The sequence below is a fragment of the Chionomys nivalis genome, chromosome 6, assembly GCF_950005125.1.
Source record: "Chionomys nivalis chromosome 6, mChiNiv1.1, whole genome shotgun sequence".
NCBI lineage: Eukaryota > Metazoa > Chordata > Mammalia > Rodentia > Cricetidae > Chionomys > Chionomys nivalis.
The window spans coordinates 6,095,723-6,117,637 of record NC_080091.1 but is presented as its reverse complement, the minus strand read 5'-3'; the positions used below and the strand labels follow the sequence as shown (position 1 = coordinate 6,117,637).

Sequence of the window (21,915 nt, the reverse complement as noted above, 5' to 3'; positions counted from 1 at the left end):
CGCAGGAGGGTGAGACCAGTTTTCATGCACCACCAATGGCTTCCCATGTTGTTTGTGACTGCAGTCTCAGGATGACGTCATTCAAAGGACGCCCACGCTGGGGCGTGGCAGGGACCTCCGTCCAGTCGCGGGTTCCCACAGCCCCGGGAGGACCCCACACCGGATCCACCCCACGTGGGGAGCCGGCCCTCGCTCACCATGGCGCATTCCGCTCGCCCCGCTCTCCTCACAGCTCCTGGCAGCGGGTCAAAGGGCAGAACACGGAACACGGCAGTGTGCCTCAGATCGCGAGCCACAGAGGCCCCAACGTGGCGACTGGAAGTACCCACCCATTGTGACTGGCAGTCCGCCGGGGAGCCCTGATTGGCTAGTGTGATCTGAGTGACCTAGTACTGGAAAGGGGCTCAGCACAGTGTTTGCCAGCCCTGGCTGCCACCCCAGGCACAGAACTGTCCCAGGCCTGCAGACATTGGCGTTGCAGCAGAATTTGGGCCTGGAATACAAAATCATTACTGCACCTTTCCTGCACGCAGCAGTCACTTCCCGATCTTCCTCCTGGGTCTCCAGCATACACAGACCATTAAACAAACGATGTGCAGCAAGGGATCCCTCTGCGTCACAGCTGAAACGATGCCCAGCTCATCCAGGTCAAATTTACACCACCTGACTGATATTCACCAGCCATCAGCAATTTCAGTAGGGCACACTGGGATTCTCAGCTGCACCGTCAGCCAAAACCACAGCACTTCCCAGCCTTCTGTGGTGGCGCTGGCCCATTGTGTGAGCACTCAGCTTGGTCTATGATCCTAAATACCGACAATAGAGTCCCCAAAGGGGAGGTTTCAGGGTGAGGGCCTGGGATGAGACGATAAAGACAGAACTTGCTCAGGCTTGTCAGAACACAGTCCAGGAATGGAGTCATGGGAGCAGAATTCTGAGTGCTTAGGTACACTCCAAGAAAACAGAGAAATCTTGTGAACTCACTTTCTTCAAAACATGTAATTAACCGGATCGTGGTGCACGCCTTTCATTCCAGCACTCGGGAGGAAGAGGCAGGCGGATCTCTGTGAGTTCGAGACCAGCCTGGTCTACAAGAGCTAGTTCCAGGACAGATTCCAAAACCACAGAGAAACCCTGTCTCCAAAAACACACACAAACAACAAAACTGGAATTATTCTAGGAATGTGTTCTTGTGCTCCTCCCAAGTGCAGAGGATAGGAGTGAATCTATTTAGATTATCCATTATTGCTTGATGCTGTTATTCAATGGAGTGTTTGCACCTCTGTGGAAAATCTTGTTTTTGCCATGTGGGACACATCCTTGTGACTGTATAGTCTGTGTTTTTGCCGTGTGGGACACATCCTTGTGACTGTATAGAGTCTGTGTTTTGCCGTGTGGGACACGTCCTTGTGACTGTATAGAACTTGAACTTACCAGAACTTTATTCCTTTGGTATTTGCAGACAGGCTTTCTTTCCACAGCCTTGGCTGTCATCACAAAACCTTTCTTAACCCTCAGACATTATACTGTCAGGAACTTTAAAAAACATTGGCTATTGCATTGGATTTTAGTCCACCTAAAATATCAGCTCCACTGTCCCAGGTCTCCCTGCCTCTGGAGCAAAGGCCCGGGCTCCACCTTAACCACGCCTCCACTGTAACAGAATTCTGCTGGGGTGCCACCGTCGCTGGGCCAGGTACCTGGTGTAGCTCTGGCGTTAGTGCCCAGCCCCTAACTCATTCTTTGTGTTACAGATACCTTTTGTTGCCCTGTGTGAATCTCATCTAAGAGGTTCCTATGGATACAAAGCCCAGGCAGACTTGGCTATGGGGAAACCCAGATAACCGTGGTACCTCATAAGTCAGGTATTTGCACTTGGCAATGTAGTGTGGACACTCCACTTGGTTTGAAATATGGAAATCTACGAGCTAAAGTATAAACACAGGAAAAAATAAAAATGTCAAGAGGCGAAGGGAAAGGCTTCAGTCCAAAGAGGCTGAGCCCCTACGGCCGCAAAGGCTAGCTTATTCTCAGAGTCTCTGAGTCTGCATTTCACGGACCCGTGTGAACCCACACACCCATTCCGCCCTACCCATGACACCAGCCCTCATGGGGTATTCTCCGCGGACTCCACCTCTGAGCCACAACACGATCCCCTGGTTTCTTCAAATACGGCATTGCATTCATATTTATTGCTATAACTGTTTTGAGTCCAGAATATCAGACTATCATCTGAACCCCTGCGCCATCCCTGCCCTCGCCCAGCAGTTACGTCTCCCTCTTGCAGTGAGCTTACACTCCTGGGTGGGTGGATGGGTGGGATACAGATGGCATCGTGGGAATTGTACCATCAGATGGGGAGTGCTGTAAGCCGTGGAGTGATGGGTAAGGTCCCAGGCTGGCTCCCAGAGCCTGCTGAGTCCGTTCAGCACCCTGGGGCATGGGAAAGGGAAGGTGGTCTCTGTGGCTTCAGCTCGCAGTGGTGAAGGACGGAGAGTGAAGAGCCCAGCTGTGTCCTCAGCGACCCTGAGCCTGCAAGCGCTGCATCTGCAGGATCTGGCTGAGAATGCACTGGACGTCCTCATCCATCTGTCCCTGCAGTAGAGTAGGGATGGATAGCGGCAGAGACTCTGGTGCTCCAGCTGGGTGCTCCCCTGTGCCCTAGAAACCCCCCTACACAAACCCAAGGGACTCAGTACTCCACAAGACAGGTCTGTACACCGGGATGTTCCCAGAAGCCACAAGGCTATCCCAGAACAGAAGAGGAAACAGGCCCAGGCAGTGGTGGAAGAAGACTTAGGCCGGGTTGGCCCCCTGAGATGGAGTCAGGAGGCGGGCACTCACCTGAATGGCATACAGGAGATGGGTACGGTATAAAGCCACAACGGCACCGTGCTCCCGGGTCTCCTCCTGCAGACACAGAAGGGGGAGGCAGAAGGATCAGATGCTCAAGGTCATCCTTGGCTACATAGGAATTTTGAAGTGAGCTTGGGCTACGTGAGACACAGCCTTAAAAGACAGGTGGAGCGGGAGGAAGGAAATGGGAGTGGGAGGGTAGAGTGGGAAGAGGATTTGGAAGGGGAGGCCCATCCACGGCTAGACACACCCACGTCCCTCCACCTGAGTCAAAACCCCATGCCCACTGGCTGCTGGTGTCTGAGCCAGGGATGTGCCCCTGAGGTGCCCTGACCAGCCTGGATTCTGCCAGCCACCCCTGTCTAGACAGAGACTGCTCCCCGTGTGGCTGCCTTCACCCCTCCCCTGCCGCAGAGCAGAGCAGTACCTCCATGCGCTGCTGCAAGGCCGCCACCTGGCCGCGGAGGGCTTCCTCCTCCTCAGAGCTGGCAGGGGCTGCCTGCTGCGCCTTCAGAGACTCCTTCAGTGAGAAGACTTCTTTAGACAGTTCTGTGATCTGGAAGAGTGGAGGAACTCTGAGCAGCCAGGCAGGGACCAAGGACCTCTGCACCTCTACTGGGCAGCTTCATAAACGGTCACAGATCTGGGCCAGGAGCTGAGCTGACTGGGAACTTGTATCTGTACAGCCGAAGAACTGACATTCCTCTGACTTTTTTTTTTTTTTTTTTTTTTTTTTTTTTTGGTTTTGGTTTTGGTTTTTCGAGGCAGGGTTTCTCTGTAGCTTTGGAGCCTGTCCTGGAACTAGCTCCTGGAACTAGCTCTTGCAGACCAGGCTGGCCTCTAACTCACAGAGATCCGCCTGCCTCTGCCTCCCGAGTGCTGAGATTAAAGGCGTGCGCCACCACCACCCGGCTCCTCGAACTTTTAAATGTTTGGGGGGAGAAAATAGATCAATTTTGTGACCCTTGAAGGGATTCCAAATCATACTTTGATGTTCATCAATAAAGTTTTATCAACACGTCTCTGTCTGCTCACAGCAACAGGAAGCAGACAACATACAGATTAGCAGATACTTTGTCGTTTTTTGGCCGGTCATAGAAAAACACCCCGTCAGCTCATCTGAGGAACACCAGGTTCTAGAGCTGCCTGGTTACAATCAGTAACCCATAAAAACAACTTGGATTTCAATCTCATGTTACAGGAGGCCCGAGGCTGACCTGTGACCTCTACACACGCACGTGCACACAAAGAGAACACAGAAATGATACAGTTGGTCAGTTGGCTCACATGCGGGAGCCGGGACACTTGGGGCCGAGCCTCTCTCTTGTCTCTCTACTGAGTTCAATCCCTGGGACCCACATTGTTGAAGGAGAAGACAGATTTAGGCAAGTTGTCCTCTGACCTCCACACAGGCATGCCCCAACCCCCAACTAAAGAAATACATATAATTTTAAAATCTTCTAAACATTACAGGCTCCGGGAAATTTGGGTTCAAATCTTGGCATTTGATCCATTTAGTGCTGTGTGACCTTGTATAACTGGATTTACCTCTCTGTGCCTGTTACTTCAAATGGGGATAATTAGAGCGGTTAAGCGTGCCATACCAGTTACGATGGTTACAATGAGCAGTTGGAGCATCAACACCCATAGCGGCTCCAGCTGAGACTCTTCTCTGTCTCACTCTGCCATTGATAAACGGGCTGGCTTCACAAGACAGTGACGGCTACGAGGTTCTTCAGTTGTGTGTAACCTCGGCTGAGTGGGCCCCAACAGAAAGCAGGAGGGAACCCACCTTCTTGTCCTTCTCCTTGGCCTTGTCCAGGGCCTCCTGGGCACGGCTCTGCGCCTGGCGTGCCCTCTCGGCCTCTGTACGAAGCCCCCGGAGCTGCTGTTCGGCCGTGGCCAGCTGGGCCTCGGCCGCGTGTCTCTCGCTCTTCATAAACAATGCCTCCCGCTGCACCTGTGGCCCAAGCCCACGCGTGACTCTCAGGACATTTTCACGACGAGCTGATGGCTTTCCACCTCCAGGAAGGTTTTAGATTCCCACCCAACCCTAGGAACCTTCGGGTCCTGCATGCACCTCCGGCTACGCTGTGTGTGCCCTGGGTTCTAGTTCCTCACTCAGTGATGCCCGAGTGAGGTCCAGGTACTCAGGAGGCTGAGGCAGGAGGATCAAGAGTTGAGGGCTACATCATGAGTTCATGGGCAGCCTAGGCAACTGAGAGAGACTGTCTCAAAACACACACACACTAATAAAAACAAAACAACAAACATAAAAACAAAACAAACTCATAAAAACAAAACAACAAACAAACAAACAAGGCCAGGGCTTGGGGAAGGCTCAGCGGGTAAAGGCACTTGCAGCCAAGTCTGACAACCCGGGTTTGGTACTCAGGACCCACATGGTGGAAGGAGAGGACTGGGTCCCACAGGCTGCCATCTGACTTTCATGCCATACTGTGTGTGCACACACATAAGGAAAGAATAATCAGCTAAATCTAAATAGAAATATTACGGGCTGGAGAGGTGGCTGCTCAGGCGCAAGACCAAGTTCGGTTCCCAGCAGCCACATTTCGGCTCAAGTGTGCAAATCCAAAGTTCCGGGAGATCCGACGCCCTCTCTGGGCCTCGCTGGCGCCTGCGCTCACCTGGAAGACTTCGGCGCTCGTCCTCTCGTGCTTGCGCGCCAGCTCCTCCAGCTGCGCCTGCAGCCGGGTCACGTGGTCGCGCAGCGCGGCCAGCGCCTGCTCGTGCTCGTCCGCAGGCACCGAGGCCCCGCGCACGCGCTCGAGCTCCTCGCGGACCGCATCGTGCGCGGAGCTGAGCTCCGCAGCCCGAGCCTCGGAGGCCGTCAGCGCTCGGCGCAGCTCGGCGGCCTCCTCGCGTGCGCGCTCGCCCGTGGCCGTGGCCGTGGCCAGCAGCTCCCGCAGCGTCTCCAGCTCGCGGCTCCTCCCCCGTGCCGCCTCCTCGGCCTCCGCAAATCGGCCCCGGGCGGCCTCCAGCTCGGCCGCCGCCTCCCTTTCCCGCAGGCGAAGCGTCTCCTCCAGGCCTCGGATTCGGGTCTCCAGCTCGGCCTGCAGCGCCGCCGCCGCTGCCGCTGCCCCCGGGTGCAGGACCGCAGCACAGGGACCCTCTGCGCAAGCGGCCTCGGCTTCCGTGGCCTTGAGTCCTATGGCCTCGGCTCCGTTGGCCTTTGTCACAGTGGCCTGCGCGCCTGTGGTCTCTACGGCCATGGCTTGTGACCCCGTGGTCTCCTCTGCTCCCGTGGTTTCCAGGGTGGTGGCCTGAGTTTCCGTAACCTCAGCTCCCTTGGCCTCAGTCACAGTGGCCTGCGTCCCCGTGGCTTCTGCTCCCGGGGCTTCTGCTCCAGTTGCCTTGACTACTGTGTCCTCTGTTGCTGTGACCTGCACTCCTGTGACCTTCACTCCTATGACCTCTGCCACTGTGGCCTGCACTCCCGTGGTCTTCACTGCCGTGGACTCTGCTGCTGTGGCCTGAACTCCGGTATCCCGCAATTCTACTCCCGTGGCCTCCATGTTTCTAACCCCTGTGCCCGGGAGCCCCTCCTGCACCGCACGCACCCCATCAGCCTCCATGCCTGGATTCCCTTTTCCCCCCATGGCTTCCGCCACCACCGGCTCGCTTTCAGCTTTGTCACCTACAGCTTTCACGTCTAGGGCCAGAGCCCCAGTGGTTCTCGTGTCCACAGCCTCGTCTGCCGCAGCACCTTTCCCCGTGGCGTCTGAACTTGCAGCCTCGGGCTCTATGGGTGTCACTTCTGAAGCACTGGCTTCTGTGTTCCCGGTGCCCAAGGAGCCTCCTGCTTGGGGTTCGGTGGTGCCGTTTGCTGTGGTTTCTGGATATGTGGTGCCATTGAGCTCCGGGACGCTAGGACCATTCTGGGTGGTGGTCCCCTTGTCCGTGCTCTCCTTCTGTACTGTCTCCTCTCCATGACCCCTGGCCACCTCCCGCTGCTCCTGCAGTGCATGCATGGCCTCTGTGTGCTGCCTCCGGAGCTGCTCAAGTTCTGTCCTCAGAGTATCATACAAGACCAGAGGGACCACTTCAGGCTGATTGTCTTCCACCATCTGCACCTCGTCCTTCTCAAACTCCTCAAGGATCTGGGGGTGGGGAGGCAGGCAGGCTAAGAGACAGCCTCACCATGTTCCCCGCCCACCCCAAGGTCCCCAGAGCTGTACACTGCCTCAGTTTCCCCACCTGGACCTTCTCCAACAGCTCCTGGTTCTGCCTGGTGAGCTGAGCCACCTGCTCCTGCAGGGATGCCACCAGCTCCTCAGCTGACAGACGTTGCTGCTTTGACAACAACGCATCAGCTCCTGGCAGGGTCGGGGAGAACACGGAGTCAGGCTGGCAGCACACACTATCAGAGGCAGGGGCCATGCAGCAGGGGACCTAGCACTGCCTCCGGCAACTGGGGGGAGGGGGCTCACCGTGCATTGCCACTCTCCTGGCATCACGCCCCTCCATGTAAGGTCATGGCTCCGCCCCCCCCCCAAACGCCTCAGAATCCCAGATGGGGAGCAGTGAGGGGGTGGAGGAGCTCAGAACTCACCTGGAAAGTCAGGCATCTCAGCCTCCTCGTCCTGCAGGGTGACCACGTCGTAGCTGGTGTTCTCTCTATCATTCTATCAGTGGGGTACAAAGTCGACCTTCAGGTCCTGCACCTTGATACCATTATTACCTCCCAAAACTGGGGTGTTCACATATCTATACAAGACCCTGGAGTCACCCGACTGGTAGTGGCTGTATTCACAGAGCATCCAACATGCCCTTCCATGTTCTACTGAGATGCTGGGGTGGGCCAGGGCCTTTGGACATGCCAGGCAACCCCACTGAGGACGTGCCCAGCATATGATCAAGGCTCTGGGTTTGAATCAGAGCAGCTGCCCAATAGAGGATCGTCTCTACGCATGCTCACAGATATTTTGCCACATTTTGTTTCTTTCGTGTGTAACCGCACGGGGATGCACACATGCCACAGGGCATAGGTGGTAGTGAGAATTGGTTCTCTCCTTCCATCCTGTGGGGACGTGAACTCAGGTCAGTAGGATGGGCAGCACACCGCTTTATCGGCTGATCCTCTCGCCGATTCTAACTGCACACTTTGAGCAGCATCTGGGTGAAGGTTTGAGGGGTGTGGTCTGCGTCTGACTGGGAGGTTTATATGTGTGGGGCATGTGGGATGCCTGTGTCAGTGTGGCTGCCATCTTGGCATATGCGTGTGTTTGGAGAACTCTTCATAGATGTGGCTTTGTGGAAGTCATGTGTGGTCGGGACATTGTGGATGCACCGTGGTTCCTGAATGAAGCTCTGGCACGTCAAAAGACTCACCTGACACCGAAAATCTGCCCGCCCACCCTCACTCCACCCACCCCTGCCCTGGTCCTTCCCATTCCTGTCTCTGGCCCAGCCCTTTGCAGTGGCCCCGCACCTTGCCCCCATCCACAACACTGGCTCCACACACTTTGATGACAGCACACCCAACCCCCCCCCCCCCCGCCGTCCTTGTCTTCAGACTTTCCCCACACCTCTACTCCCTTTCCAGACTCCAACCGCACCCAGCCTCTGGTTCCGCCCCCAGTCTCTGACTCCAGCCCACCTAGCCTCTGGTCCCGCCCCCAGTCTCTGACTCCAGCCCACCCAGCCTTTGATCCCGCCCCTAGTCTCTGACTCCAGCCCACCCAGCCTCTGGTCCCGCCCCCAGTCTCTGACTCCAGCCCACCCAGCCTCTGGTCCCACCCCCAGTCTCTGACTCCAGCCCACCCAGCCTTTGATCCCGCCCCTAGTCTCTGACTCCAGCCCACCCAGCCTCTGGTCCCGCCCCCAGTCTCTGACTCCAGCCCACCCAGCCTCTGGTCCCGCCCCCAGTCTCTGACTCCATCCAGCCTCTGGTCCCTCCCCCAGTCTCTGACTCCATCCAGCCTCTGGTCCCGCCCCCAGTCTCTGACTCCACCCAGCCTCTGGTCCCGCCCCCAGTCTCTGACTCCATCCAGCCTCTGGTCCCGCCCCCAGTCTCTGACTCCACCCAGCCTCTGGTCCCGCCCCCAGTCTCTGACTCCAGCCTCCCCAGCTGATTGCCTTGTCCGCACTGCAGCACCCTAACCCCTCTGGCCACGCCCGCCGTGACCCTGCCCACCTCCAGAAGGGACAGGCGGCTCTGCAGGCTCTCTACCTCCCGGCCCAGACTCTCCTTCTCCTCCTGCTTCTCTGCCAGCAGTTGCTGCAGCTCCTGCACCTGCAGAGGACAAGGTCAGCAGTTAAGGACCTGAGGACCCAGGACCCTCCCAAGCAGTGGTCCTCCCCACCTACCTGCCTCTCCAGGCTGTGCACTGAGCTGGCCTCTGCCTCCAGGGGCTGCAGGTAGAAGCGGTTGGGATTGGACAGAGCAGGACAGAGCTGGACAGTCATGAGCCACCTAGTTTCTGACAGCCATGACTATTCTCCACCTACACTGAGTCCTACTGTGTACCACTCTGAGCTTTCACGCTGTGTGCCGGACCCCATTCTGTTCTCTCTCGCACTCTCGCTCAAGTTGCTTTGGCCCAGAGCCTGCTCCACAGCAGACCCTGTTCCAGACCACTCACTCATTCGTTTACTCCTCGCCGAGGGCCAGTCATTCACCCAGAGTTTATCCACTCTGAGCGTGGCACCTTCAGCTGAGCCTGCCCTCGGGGGCGTGCCTTTGAGTGGTGGAGCTCTATGGTGGAAATGAAGGAAGCTGAAAATGAGGGGACGATTTTAAATAAAGTGGGCTGGGAAAATGTCGGTCGGTAACAGGCAGAGACTGAGGAAGGAGCCTTGGGGACAGCTGGACAGACAGTAATTCTCTCCTGCAAAGGCCCTGGGGCAGGACAGAGCCTGGCATGTGGGAAGGTCAGTGAGGGGGCCCCGAGTGTCTGGAGCAGAGGAAGAAGAAAGGGGAGGAAGGTCGGTGGTGTGGTGTCCCAAGGAATAGCTCCCCACACCCGGACCGCAGGCCTTACAGCCTCCTAACCTCCTTTCTCCTCCTTTCCTTGTGCTGTTCCAGGCCCCTGATCTTCTGCAGGAGCCGGCCTCTCTCTTGGCGCAGACGCACAATCTCCTCATAAGCATCCTGATCGTCCTGTTCCCTCCCCACCAAGGGAAGCCACTTTAGGTGAGGTCTCCAAGGCTGCACCACCGTGAGCGTGAGGCAGAGCCCCCTCCCACTCCAGGCTACCCCATCTCTTACGGGAACAGACATGCTGGCTGGAGGTTGGGGTGCCTTCCGCTTCTTGGGGGCCCCTTGCTTTTCATGGCTGGACACCGAGTTCTGGCGTGAGCATATGGGGACATAGAACACAGGACCTGGGCCAGGTTCCACTCAGGGGATCCAAAGTGGCCAGCCCCTAGCGGTCAGCAGCCTCAGCTCCCTCCTGACTTCCTGTGATGAACCCCAAGTTCACCCCACTAGTCCTACGTCCCACCAGCCATTCGCTGTGTGCCCTTTCCCTGGCTTTATACTCCTCTGACATTTTCTATCCCCTTTGAAGCCCGAGTCACTGAAGATCGGAGCCACAGGGAAAGTGGCCATGCTAGCTACCACCTCCCCTCCCAGTTCCACTGCTGGTATTCGCGTGACCGCCACTGGGCGGCAGCAGATCCCGGAGTAGCGGTGACAGAACCGCTGTCCACGGGTCTGCCTTTTTCTTTGGGGGGGTGGGGAGGAGGAGGCGAGGGTGGGTGCAGCGAGTGCATGCACGGGGCAGGGGACTGTCAGGCCTTTCGGGTTCCTACCTGAGACGAGGCCTCTCCGGAGTCATCCTCTAGAGAGGCTGTGGAGAGCGGAAGCAAAGTCAGGGACCACCTTCTGCGTTCTCAGCCCAGAGTAGCTTCCCAAGTGCTAGTGCTTTGTTGTTGTCGTCCGGGAGGGTCTCACTCTGTAGCCCAGGCTAGCCTCAAACTCAGATCTAAGCGCTCTAGCCTCCTGGTCGTGCACCACAAAACCCAGCCTCTGGCCCAGGGACGTTAAGGTAGAAACCTGCGGGGGTGGACTGCTGGGTGGGGAGGACCTTAAAACTCGCAGACTGGGGCAGTGGAGCTTCCCGGTTGGGGGTGGGGTGGGCTGTCCTCTCTTAAGAAAGGCAGTCTCCATACTAAGGGTGACCCAAGAAATCACAATGGACCACTCCTGAGTCCTCTGGGGCTCCTTGAAACTGCCCTGAGACGGAGAAACGAAAATTTTCATGACCCAGCATTGAGGTACCTTGGAACTATCAGTAACAAAGGAATAAGTGGATGACCAGAAACTGCCTAGAAGGAGACAGACAGGGGAGGCAGGGTTTGCACACCACTGGGAGGTGAAGGGCGTTGTGCAAACTCCTGTAGAAGCTGCAAGATGACTTTGTCCCCCGTCAGGGCTCCGTAGTGAGTGGCGTCCTGGCCCAGGGCATCAGTGATGCCCAGCTGGGCTCCACCCCGCAGGAGTACTTCAACGGTCTCCGGGCTGGCCCCCTCACACGCCAGCATCAAGGCTGTCCTGTGGGGGAAAACGGGGCTACTGAAGGAGCAGACGTTGGTCCCCAACCTCCTAAACCCTTCTCTACCTCCAGGCCAGGAAGAGGCTTCCTAGGTCCGCAGCTCAGAGAGGTCCAGATACCTGCTCCAAGTCACACAGCATCTTCTGGAAAGGTCGGGAGGCCTGGTGCTCACCTGCCTTGCAGGTCCTGGTCGTTTGCTGCAGCCCCCTGCTGCAGGAGGAGGCGGCAGAGATCTGTGTGACACATCTGGGCCGCTATGATGAGGGGCGTGGCGCCCGACTGGTAGGGAGGATGAGATGGTATGAGTGATCCGCTACGGCAGGGATAGTACCGTACCCCACGGCAGGGATAGTACCGTACCCCCCTCCCGCGACAAGATCCCAGCAGCTCACCCGGTCCCGGGGGTTCATGTGTGCCTTGAAAGAGCAGAGCAGCTTTGAACAGGACAGACAGCCACCAGCCGCTGGGAAAGACAAGAGACCAGGTCTCAGTCTGCAGCCTGGCTGGGCTGGAACTCACTAAAAAGCGGGGTGGCTGACAACAGTTATGCCAGCAGCTGGGAAGCCCAGGCTGGAGGATGGTTGCACCTTCGTGACCAGCACGGCTACCGAATGAGACCTCAACTTAAATCTCAGGGTTGGAGCGATGGTTCAGTGGTTAAAGCTCTGGCTGCTGTTGCAGAGGACCTGGGTTCAGTTCCCAGCACTCACATGGTAGTAGCTCCTAACCATCTGTAACTCCAGTTCCAGAGGACCCAGCACCCACTTCTGGCCTAGCACAGACATGCATGCAAGCAAAACACTCATACACATTTAAAAAATACAAATACATTTCTTTTTTTTTTTTTTTTTTTTTTTTTTGCTTTTTCGAGACAGGGTTTCTCTGTGGTTTTGGAGCCTGTCCTGGAACTAGCTCTTGTAGACCAGGCTGGTCTCGAACTCACAGAGATCCGCCTGCCTCTGCCTCCCAAATGCTGGGATTAAAGGCATGCGCCACCACCACCGCCCGGCACAAATACATTTCTTAAAACATTTAAAATCAAACAAAAAAAACAGAAAAAACAAAAACAGACTAGAAAGATGGCTCAATTGGTAAAGGTGCCTGTTGCCATGCCTACTGACCTGAGTTGTGTCCCCAGGACATACCTGCCGGGAGAGAGGACCCACTCCACCTCCCTCAAGCACGTGGCACAGTTGAATAAATGATTTAACTTTTTAAGACATCCCCTCGAGTGCCGTGGGCATGGACGCCACCTGATGGTGCCACTCTGACTGGGGACTTAGTGACTAACAGCAAAGCCAAGAGTGCTGTCCCCTGGGCAGGAGGGTCGACCCTGTGCTCCTGGCCCCCGGCAATCAGTCCTTGGCTGTTCTGAGGACGGAGTCTGGAGTGGAGGAGCTGCTTGTATTTAGGGCACCCAGGGGATTTTGGAAGGAATTAGGGTTCTAACCACCCTACTCTGTCCACCCACAGGCCAGGCTTTGGGGTGCAAGAAATAGGGTCCCCCGCTGGTACAGGTGCCTAACTTCCTGTGCAATGGGGCAAAGGGGCCTGGTTCACACGGTGACTGCAGTTTGAGCTAAGCCTTAGGCTGCACACAGAACAAGTGACCAACTGGAGATGGTGGCCCGCATCCGTCCCCCAGCAGCTCAGAGGCTGAGGCGGGAGGACTATGGACTTCAGAGCTAGCCTAGGCTACAGACTGCATCAAAATAAGTAAGGAGAGCGCTCAGAAAATGGCTCTGTCCATAAGTGACCTAAGCTCCACCCAAGTAAGTCAGGTGTGGAGGTGCACAATGCGACCCCAGTAAGGGGGCGGGGGGGGCGGGGCGGGGGCAGGAGGATCCAAGCTTTGCTATCACCTAGCTTAAGTTGTGGAGACCAAGTTCACAGAAGGGGTGGAGAGCACATGACAATGACACAGATTGTCTTTTGACTTCCACATGACACACACATGAATACTCATCCATAAAAACTAAGAAAAGGCCAGGCGGTGATGACACACGCCAGTAATCCCAGCACTTGGGAGGCAGGGGCAGGCGGATCTGTGAGCTTGAGGCTAGCCTGGTCTACAAAGGGAGTCCCAAGGGTTGTTACACAGAGAAACCCTGTCTCAAAAAACCAAAGAAAGAAAGAAAAAAAAACTAAGAAAAGGTCTAGAGCTGCAGGTCAGAGGTAGAACCCTACCTAGAATCCCCCAGTGAGAGGCTGGGGCGTGGCCAGGGTGGAGCCCCGCCTAGAATCCTCCAGTGAGGGGCTGGGGCAGGGTCATGGTGGAGCCCCGCCTAGAATCCTCCAGTGAGGGGCTGGGGCGGGGTCATGGTGGAACCCCATCTAGAATCCCCAGTGAGGGGGGTAGGGGCGTGGTCAGAATGGAGCCCCGCCTAGAATCCCCAGTGAGAGGCTGGGGCGTGGTCAGAGCGGAGCCCCGCCTAGAATCCCCAGTGAGGGACTGGGAGCGTCATCCACTGACAGGAGCCTGCCTTGAATTTGGGAGGCCCTGGTTGCACCCACCTGCGTGATGAAGGGCTGTCCACCCACTGCTGTCCTCAATGTCCACCACGCAGGAAGCCTGGGAAGTAGTGACAGGTGTTGTCATCTCTATCCCCTGAGTGACTGATTTCTTCAGCCCTCCCTACTCCCTTGGACTCTACTGCCCTTGTTTCTGTGTGTGTGCTTGCATGTTGCCGGGTGGGAGACTGTTCTTTCCTTCCCTGAGGTTCCCAGTGAACAAAATCAGGTGAGCAAGCTTGGGGTAAGTACTTCTACCTACTGAGACATCTCTTCGGCTCACAGTTTCGCTATTTTTAAGCTATTTTAGTTTGTGTGTGTGTGTGTGTGCGCGCGTGCGCGTGCGCGCATGAGTTCCCAAGAACACCGGAAGGGCAAGCAGGGTCCCCTGGAGCTGCAGTCACAGATGGTTATGAGCCTCCATATGGGTGCTGGGAGTCGAACATCAGTCCTCCAGGAGAACAGACAGTCTTCTAACCACTGAGCCGCCTCTCCATCCCCTCTGGCTCTTTTTCTCCCTTCCCCCATCTTGTTTCCCTGAGAAAACCATTTTCCAGACCCCGGGTGACCCTATTTTGATGACGGTAACAGAAGGGACCTAGCTGGGGGCCCGGGAGTAGCTGGGGGCCCGGGAGTAGCTGGGGGCCCGGGAGTAGCTGGAGTTTCGTGTGGACAGAGAAAGAGCATCGGGACCTCCAAGAGCTGCTTCAGGCACTCGGGGTGCCCATACTTGGCTGCCAGGTGAAGGGCGTTGTAACCTGAGGGTAGAAGAGATGGGGAGTGTCCTCCAGGTGTGCTCAGCGGCCTCCCGCGCCTCAACCTCCAAACTCAACTACTTCTTAAAACCGGCTGCCTCCGTAGATCTTTTGGTTGCTGTCTGTTGCCTCTCCATACAGGGCCTCATTACGTAGTCCAGGTTGGCCTGGAACTCGCAAGGATCTGCCTGCCTCTGCCACCCAGATGCTGGGACTGAGGTCTTTTATTTTATTTTTATTTTTGACCAAGTCTCATATAACACAAGCTGGCCTCCAGCGCACATATAGCTGAGCTGAATCGCTTGAACTCCTGATCTTGAGCCTCCACACCAGCTGCTGGAACGATGACAGGCATACACCCACCACGGATGCACCCCGGGGCTTCCCTTCATGGTTGGTGAGTGTCCTACCCACGGAGCTACAGTCTCAATGTGGACCTTACTCTGGACAGCCAACGAAACCCTGCCGTCCACCCAGGGGCGGGTCCGGAAGTACCTGCTCCATCTGTGCTCATGACGTCTGAGCCTTGAGCCAGCATCACCTCCAGACAGCCCACGGCACCCTTCATGGCCGCTAAGTGGAACCTACAGGCATTGAGTTAGGGGTCATTCCCAGAAGAGTGTCCAAAGCACCCCAGTCCCAGGGCTTGGGCACTCACGCAGACTTGCCCTCGGGGTCCAGTTTTGTGGGGACCAGCCCTTTGTGGGCGATCAACGAGGCCACTCTGGCTGCATCGTTGTTCTCCACGGCCTGGAGCAGGCGCTGGTCATTTTTGCCCCAGTCTTGGCCCTGTGGTGGCACACCCAGAGGTGTGTGGGACTGAGTGGTTCACCGTCCCCTCCCCACCAAGGAACAAAGGCAGTGGCTCCGGACTCTCACCCACCCACTCCTGGGCACTTGCCTGGCGCCTGCCTCTTGCTGCGGGTTTCGGGATAGGGCACGGGCCACAGGGCGGGCAGGAGCCAAGGTCGGTGGGACCGAGCCGGAGCTGTGGGGTAGGTGGTCCTGGCTGGGGGCCTCGAGACAGCGTCTCTGAAACCTGCACCCCCCAGCATGTGTCTGCAGGCCCACCACCACGGTGTCTTCCGAATGTCAGTCCTCGAGCCACCTCCCCTCACTGTGCCTTAAGCCAAAGCCAGTTTTGTAAGACAACGCCCATCTTCCTTCTTTTCTTTTTTAAAAGTATCTCTCTATGTAGATCAGGCTAGCCTGGAACTCACAGAGATAGGCCTGCTTCTGCCCCCAAAATGCTGGGATTAAAGGCGAGGTCTCCAATATCCCCATTCTGTTTTTGAGGCAGAGTCGGGCACCACGTAGTCCCGACAGGCTTCAAACTCCTTGAGTCAAAGATGACCTTGAGTTCCTGGTCTTCCTGCCTCCCCCTCCCCAGGACTGGGATGACAGGTATGAAGCAGCTCACCTAGTTTTACGTAGCGCTGGGGAGGGCAGCCAACAACCCATCACCTCACCCCTCCTCCACAATTATTTTACTATCTTTTGTTGTTTTGAGACAGCGTCTCACTATGTGGTCAGGCTAGCCTCAAATTAAAGATCCCCCTGCCTCAGCCTATGAATGCTACGATAACTGGCCTTTCACAAAACATCCTCCAGCGCCCATTGACCCCACTACCTCCCCACCCTTCACAGCTGCTCTGCCAAGGTCCCATTGTCCCCTGTAGCATTAAGGCCTGGCCGGTAGAGCTGCAGCCACAAATATGCCCAGGTTCCCAAGTCATTGTCCGCAGTGCCCTCCAAGACCTGCATCCCGCAACGCTCGGCTGACCCCGCGCGAGCACAGAGACCCTCGGCGCCGCCCTCCACGTCCGGCCCGCGCCCCGCAGCTGCCCCGCCCCCCGCCCCCGCCGAGAGTCTTCCGGGGAAGAAGGGAAGGCGCAAAGGGACCCAAACGCCTACCGCGAAGGAGGCGGATGCGCAAAGACACAGCTGCTTCATGGCGAATGGATGGGACTGGGCCAAACAAGACCACGCCCATCCCCCCCCCCAGACTCGTGGCCACGCCCTCATCCTCAAGCACAGGCTCCGCTCAGCTTCACCCTCCCCACGCCCCCACCCCCGCTCAGGCCCCTCCCACCTCTTCCCAAGGCTTCTCCCTGCCTGGCAGCTGGCCCATCATTCATTCACACATCGTCTCCCAGCCGTTTACTCATTCATTCATCTCCGGCACTCATTCATTCACATATTTGTTAATCCTTTCATTCACCTTTCCCTTCTCTCGTTAATTCCCTCGCCGCCCCCCATTCACTAACTCATCTTTTCATGGGCACATTCAGTGGCTCACTCCTCCCTTCGCCCGCTCACTCCTCTAGCCCACTCGTCCATCCTCTCTTCCACCATTTGCTCCGGTCCAGCTGCTCTCACTCTGAAATGGAATCCCGCTCCTACCTCGCCCCTATCCACCTATGGGCCTGACCTAGAGCTCACCTACTGGGGCCTCTGCCCTCCTCACGTGCGCACTGGGGTTCAGGTAGATTGCCAGCTGAGCGGGACGCACCACCCCGCACGGGCCTGGTACACAGTGAGAACACAGTAAAAGCCGCTTCACTCACCGGACACATAGAGCGGTGCCTGCGCAATTCATTAGATCAACCTTTCAGTGCAGGGGTGCGGCCTGCGTTTCTGTCTCCGGGGTCTGTGGGCACCTGTCCCGCCTTGGCTGGAATTAGAGCCCTCCACGCAGGACACACAGATGCATCCCACGATCTGCCGCTCGGGGACTGGGGGGACAGGGTATGGGCACCCTGGGCACCCTGGGCAGAGGCTCTGCTGTTCAGCATTTGTCGGGTGACTGCTGGATGCCTTGGAGACTCAGAGCCAAGGCAAGCCCTCTCCAGTTTCGTGGCTTCTGTGCAAGTGGTTGGTACTATAGAAAGTGTCTTGGGGACAGGACGAGAACTGTGGGATGTGGAGTTTCCAGACAGGCAGAACTCTGAAGTGAGGGTCTCACCCAGTCCTTGCAGTTACGAATGTTTCCCTAACAAACCAATCCTGCCTTCCTGTCCCTCAACACTCTGGGCACTGGGCTGGTGTGTCAGTGTGTCATTCTCTATGGGGAGTCCTGGCACACACACACACACACACACACACACACACGTGCAGACACACACATATACGCCAACTTTGAGAGAGAGAGAGAGAGAGAGAGAGAGAGAGAGAGAGAGAGAGAGAATGAGAATACTTTGAGCTGGGTGTGGATGTCCAACTTGTGATCTCAGCACTCAGGAGGCTGAAGTGGTAGGGTTGTGAGTTCAAGTCCAGCCCGAGCTATCAGGACAGCATCAGCAAACCTCTACAAGCCTCCTCACTGCCCTGGAGGGATTTTTCTCAAATAAGATCAGAAAGTCGGTGAGAGGCCCCCTAAAGTAATTCCAACTCTAAACAAGGGAAACCGAGACCCAGAGCCCGCTGCGCCCAGCTGCGCCCCTGCTGGAGCCTGGAAGGACAGCGTGAGGACACCTGCTGGCATACAGCTTGGCGCTTGCCTGCCCCAGGAGGGGACCCAGAGCCACGGGTGTTCGCTTTCTTCCCTCGAGGCTGCCTTGACAAAAGCGGAGCTTCATTCTGGCTGCTGTGCGGAAACCGGAGAAGGGCGGGCAGAGGCGGCCCAGGCCTCCCATCTGCTGCCCAGGCTGGCGAGCGCCCCACTCCCCCACCCCCACCACCGCTCCTCCCACCCCGAAGCTGCCCCTTCAGCAACCCACGGAAATACACCTGCTTCCCATCCCAAACTAGGTGTTTCTCATCAGGGGTGGGCTGCAAGATTTCGAAATAATTCAGCTTTTAATAATAGATCTTTTTCCCAAACAGGGTTTCTAGGTATAGTCCAGGCTGTCCTGGAACTCACTCTGTAACCCAGGCTGGCCTCGAACTCAGAGATCCGCCTGCCTCTGTCTCCCGAGTGCTGGGATTAAAGGCGTGCGCCATCACAGCTGCCCTAATTCAGCTTTTCAAAAACTATTTTTCCTTTAATTTAAAATTTATATTTATGTGGGTGCGTGGGCGGGTGCATGACGACAGAGGTCAGGGGGCAACTTTGAGGAGTCCTTTTCCTCCTTCCCCCAGTGGGTTCTGGGAATCAAACTCAGAAGTCAGCGCACAGGCTGCCCCTGCAGAGGACCACGCTGGGCTCACAACCACCAGCGACTCCAGCGCCAGAGGAACCCGACGCCCCCTTCCGGCCTCCGCGGGTACTGCACACACGCGGTGCCCACACAGCTGTGCAGGACACAGGAAAAGCTTTGGCTGGATCACCTTTCCCCTCTGAGCCATCTTGTCAGCCCATTACTTGGCTTTTGCAGTAACTGGGTTTCCAACTGGCTGTGATTCCCAGGGTTTCTGTGAAAAATGTATCGGAGGAAATGAGGGGCCAGTCCAGCCTGTGTAGCTGTGTAGGAAAGCTTCTCTCTCTCCTCTCCCTCTCTCTCTCTCTCTCTCTCTCTCCCCCCCTTCCCTCCCTCCCTCCCTTCCATCTCCATTTCCCCATGCAGCAGGTCACACCCACAGATGCCTGGCCCCTACAGGAGGCAGGACCCTTCGGAGCTGTGTGACTTTGATCCTCTCTGAGCCTCCCTTCATCTCTGAAATGCAGACAACATAAGTTCATTCCTTGAAGAATCCGTGTGAGGGTGAGACAGGCTGACTGTGCAGAGCACCTGGGAACCCTGTGGAGTCACTAAATTCGGGGGTTTAAATGAAAACAGGTGGAGAGAGTTGGAGGTATCTTGCTGACACCTTGCTAACAGGCACAAAGGTCCTGCTTCCATCTCTGGGGGAGGCGTGATCCAGACTGGGAGGACAGAGTGGGGCCATCAAGGGAGTCAGTGGACCCATGTGGAGGGTAGCATTTGGCTAGCAGAAAAAAAACACTGGTCCATGAAGCTGCTCTGGGCTCATGGGGTGGGGGTGGGGAGGCCTAAAGGCAGAGCCCTGGGTTCTGAGCTACTGTGGCGGTTCAAGCAGGAGATTAGACAAGGGTTCATGCCCTCCCTCCCCCAGGTGGGTGGACTCACCTCTGTCTTCTTGAACCTTGCCCGAAGGGTCTTCATCATACCAGTTAGGGGCTCTTGTCCTGTCTCTGGGGAAGGGGGGGATGGAGTAAGGGAGGGTGTTGGCTGGGGCCACAGCACCCTGCACAGCACAGCCTCTGTCTTTCTCTTGCACTGCAAGCCCCTACATGGGCAGATCTGCTACCCACTCTGCTGTGTGTCCCTGTGCAGGTTACTTACCCTCTCTGAGGGAACTGTCCTCAACTGTAAAAAGAGGAGATAATTCCTCCTTGGCTCAGACACTGTGCTTCTGCATCAGCTCACAGCACCATCCTGTGCTGTATTAGCTCACACCACCTTCCTGTGCTTCTGCATCAGCTCACACCACCATCCTGTGCTTCTGCATTAGCTCACAGCACCTTCCTGTACTGCATCAGCTCACACCACCGTCCTGTGCTTCTGCATCAGTCACTGATGCTAAGAACCCTCCCCGCTTCTCTGTAGACCTAGTCATAAAACCCCATGTGCTCATCAGTGTTCTGTCTCCCAGACAGAATAAACTCTACCTCCCCAAGTGGAATGTCCTGCATTCTCCACAACTAGGTCACTTCCTCTGCCTCTAACTTGGCTTCTAAGCAAGGAGCAGCCACCAGGCTGCTTCCAGGTTTGCCCAGTGACAGGCTTCTTACTAGGGGTAAAGGAGAGGAGACACTGGACTGTCAGTTCCTTGTAGGAAAGCCAGGCACACTTGTCACTACTCTTGGTAAACAAGAGCAATCTATTCAGGGTAGACCCATCCACTCACCCATCCACCCACCCATCCACCCATCCACCACCCATCCACCCACCCATCCACCATCCATCCACCCACCCACCCATTTATCCACCCATCCACCATCCATCCACCCATCCACCCACCCACCCATCCATCCACCCATCCACCCACCCACCCATTTATCCATCCATCCACCCACCCATCCACCCATCCACCACCCATCCACCCACCCATCCACCATCCATCCACCCACCCACCCATTTATCCACCCATCCACCATCCATCCATCCACCCACCCACCCACCCATCCATCCACCCACCCACCCACCCATCCATCCACCCACCCACCCATTTATCCATCCATCCACCCACCCATTTATCCATCCATCCACCCATCCACCCACCCATCCATCCATCCACCCATCCATTCGTCTGTCTATCCACCCACACACCCACCTGTCTGTCTGTCCATCCATCCATCCACCCACCCATCCATCCATTCGTCTGTCCATCCACCCACACACCCACCTGTCCATCCATCCATCCGCCCACACACCCATCCGTCCATCCTTCCTACCCCCTCTACTACTCAGTGTAACGGTTCACTCTCACCCCCCAACTATAAAGTTCAATCACACCCAAGGGTGAGTAACAGGACACCCAGGAGAGTTGTCCACAGGTTGCCTGTCAGGAGGGAATCGCGGCATGGGGGCAGGGAAGGTCTGTGGATTTAGGGGTCTCTCTTCTAGAAGAGGTGACAGCAGCACAGGTCCAGTGGCCTGTGGGTCCCCACAACGGTTCAGGGTGGAGGCTGCGCATTGATCCAGGGCAGCAGCAGTGGGGTGGGACGCGTGCACCTATCACGATTGCGTAGGTGCATGTGTTCAGGGTGTCGCAGGCAGTCCCTCGCGGGGCAGCACCAGGACCCAGGCCTCCCCTTCCTTGGGACCCAGGGCAGCGTCTGCCCTGGCCTCCCCCAGCCTCATCCCCTACCTCAGGCAACTCCAGGCCAGAGCCCCGTGTCCACCGCAGCCTCTCTGGTTACCCGCTCCAGGTACGAGCTGCCAGCAGCGGAGTCAGGGTGATACCCGATCAGGTTGGGGGGGAGCACCCGCCCAGGAGGACCGGATGAGCCGAGGTGAGCTGTTGTTGGCCAGCCTGCTCAGGTGGGCAGCCCGGAGGACCGCCTCTCCCTCCAGCCTGTGCGCTCCCGCCGCCGGGAAGCCTTCCTCGGGTGTCCCCACGGGGATCAGGAGGTTCCTCTAGTTATGTGCTGCCCGTCACCCGGGTCCCCAGTCATCATCACCACGGTTTGGTCCTGTCTGTGACCACCAACAAGGTTCAGGATGGTGGCTCCTACTGCATAGATGACCACGGGACGGGGGATCATAGGGGGTCCTTGTGCCCCCAATATCCCCTTCTCCATTTCTCGGTATCTCTGGGCACCTCTGTGTAGTATGTGGCTCACTTCGTTCTGGGGACCTGACCCTGAAACT

The 21,915-nt window shown here is 56.8% G+C and overlaps 1 protein-coding gene across 1 annotated transcript; it reads right to left on the bottom strand.

Moving 5' to 3' along the window:
- Nucleotides 1-2,312: 2,312 nt before the first annotated feature.
- Nucleotides 2,313-16,594, bottom strand: LOC130875905 (ankyrin repeat domain-containing protein 24-like). The gene is made up of 20 exons (XM_057772199.1): nucleotides 16,556-16,594; nucleotides 15,300-15,430; nucleotides 15,137-15,225; nucleotides 14,580-14,644; nucleotides 13,890-13,947; nucleotides 11,768-11,838; nucleotides 11,548-11,654; nucleotides 11,187-11,374; nucleotides 10,633-10,670; nucleotides 10,088-10,168; nucleotides 9,872-9,979; nucleotides 9,187-9,222; nucleotides 9,014-9,112; nucleotides 7,430-7,502; nucleotides 7,075-7,193; nucleotides 5,505-6,977; nucleotides 4,649-4,816; nucleotides 3,284-3,412; nucleotides 2,845-2,910; nucleotides 2,313-2,595 (listed from the first exon to the last, which is right to left on the bottom strand). Exons 1-20 carry the CDS (start codon nucleotides 16,592-16,594, stop codon nucleotides 2,518-2,520), a joined length of 3,216 nt encoding a protein of 1,071 aa, XP_057628182.1. The 3' UTR covers nucleotides 2,313-2,517.
- Between the last annotated feature and the right edge of the window lie 5,321 nt (nucleotides 16,595-21,915).

Coding starts and splice junctions, on each gene's coding strand:
- LOC130875905 (XM_057772199.1), bottom strand. CDS start 16,594: ATGAAGCAGCTGTGTCTTTGCGCATCCGCCTCCTTCGCG. Junction 10,169..10,632: donor CCGGAGAGGCCTCGTCTCAG/GTAGGAACCCGA, acceptor TGCTCACGCCAG/AACTCGGTGTCCAGCCATGA. Junction 7,503..9,013: donor GCCGCCTGTCCCTTCTGGAG/GTGGGCAGGGTC, acceptor CCCCACTGATAG/AATGATAGAGAGAACACCAG.